Source organism: Apis dorsata, unplaced genomic scaffold (genome assembly GCF_000469605.1).
Source record: "Apis dorsata unplaced genomic scaffold, Apis dorsata 1.3 scaffold_997, whole genome shotgun sequence".
NCBI classification, from domain to species: domain Eukaryota; kingdom Metazoa; phylum Arthropoda; class Insecta; order Hymenoptera; family Apidae; genus Apis; species Apis dorsata.
Genome location: NW_006264098.1, coordinates 53809 through 54957, shown reverse-complemented (window position 1 = coordinate 54957; position 1149 = coordinate 53809). Strand labels below are relative to the sequence as shown.

The window sequence follows — 1149 nt, the reverse complement described above, 5'->3', positions numbered from 1 at the left end:
GTATAAATTTTAAATTTCTTTTATAAAGCAAAAATATTTTTTTTAATTATATAGAATAACAATTTTTTAATATATTTTTAATTATTAAATTATTCATAATATATTGCATTTAATCTATTTATTTATTTATAATTTATTATAAATATTATAATATTGTATAATTAATGTTTATAATTATATATATTATATTATATATTATATATATTGCAGTGAATTCAATTGGCAAGATTTATGTAAGCATGTATCTAAAAATGTTTTACTTCATCTTAATAAACTACGCCAAATTGCTACAGAAGCACTTGGTATGTAATAATTTTAGATTATAAAATGTATTTTTAATCTATATGTTTATTTTTTATTATTTTAGGAGAATGTTCTTTTGAACTTATAAATGAATTTTTAATGTTTACTTTACAATTATTAATTGATGACAAGTTGTTAACTCAAATAAAATTTAAGATTTTAAAAGAAAAGGCAGGAAATTTAAAATTCCATGATGCTAACTACATGATGAAGGTATAATTTTATTTTACTATACAATTAAAATTAATTATTAATTTAAATTTATTAATAATTTTGAGAAAAAATTAATGAATGTTAAAAAATAAATATTTTTCAATTATATATTTATTATATTTTTATTTGTTCATATATAATATACATATATTACATATATTACTTATGTAAATTATTATTGTTCTTAGAGATATTTCTATTGATATATTGAAAAACTGAACATGTTTGAAAAGTTTTAATATTTAAAATGTTTGAGTGATATATGAAGAATAAGAACTTTTAATTGAGTAACGATTATTATTGAGCATTATATAAATTATTTATATTAATACAATATAGGAAGTTTCAGAATTATGAATATAAATTCAAGTCATAAGAATGGAATTAATTGAAAAATGAAGTTTTCATAAATTCAAATCAATGAACTGTAGTTTGTAAGTTTTTTATTTATGTATTTTACAAACATCGATATTTAAGATATAAGAATAATAGTTACTAAATAATATTTTGATATCAGTTATTTATATTTTATTAATGTCTTTGTATATTATTTTAAATTGTAAAAGTTCTTTTATAAATATATTATAAATTTTTTAAATATTTAAATTTTTTTAAGTAAATTTTTTAAATATT

At 14.8% G+C, this 1149-nt stretch overlaps 1 protein-coding gene across 1 annotated transcript in view; it reads left to right on the top strand.

Annotated features, from left to right (window-relative positions):
- LOC102677409 (activating signal cointegrator 1 complex subunit 3) overlaps positions 1–1149 on the top strand; it is a 33328-nt gene that overhangs the window by 24074 nt on the left and 8105 nt on the right. Inside the window, exon 3 of the mRNA XM_006624199.2 lies at positions 209–302. Within this exon, the coding sequence (XP_006624262.1) occupies positions 240–302 (63 nt within the window). The 5' untranslated portion in view covers positions 209–239. The remainder of the gene's footprint in view (positions 1–208; positions 303–1149) is intronic.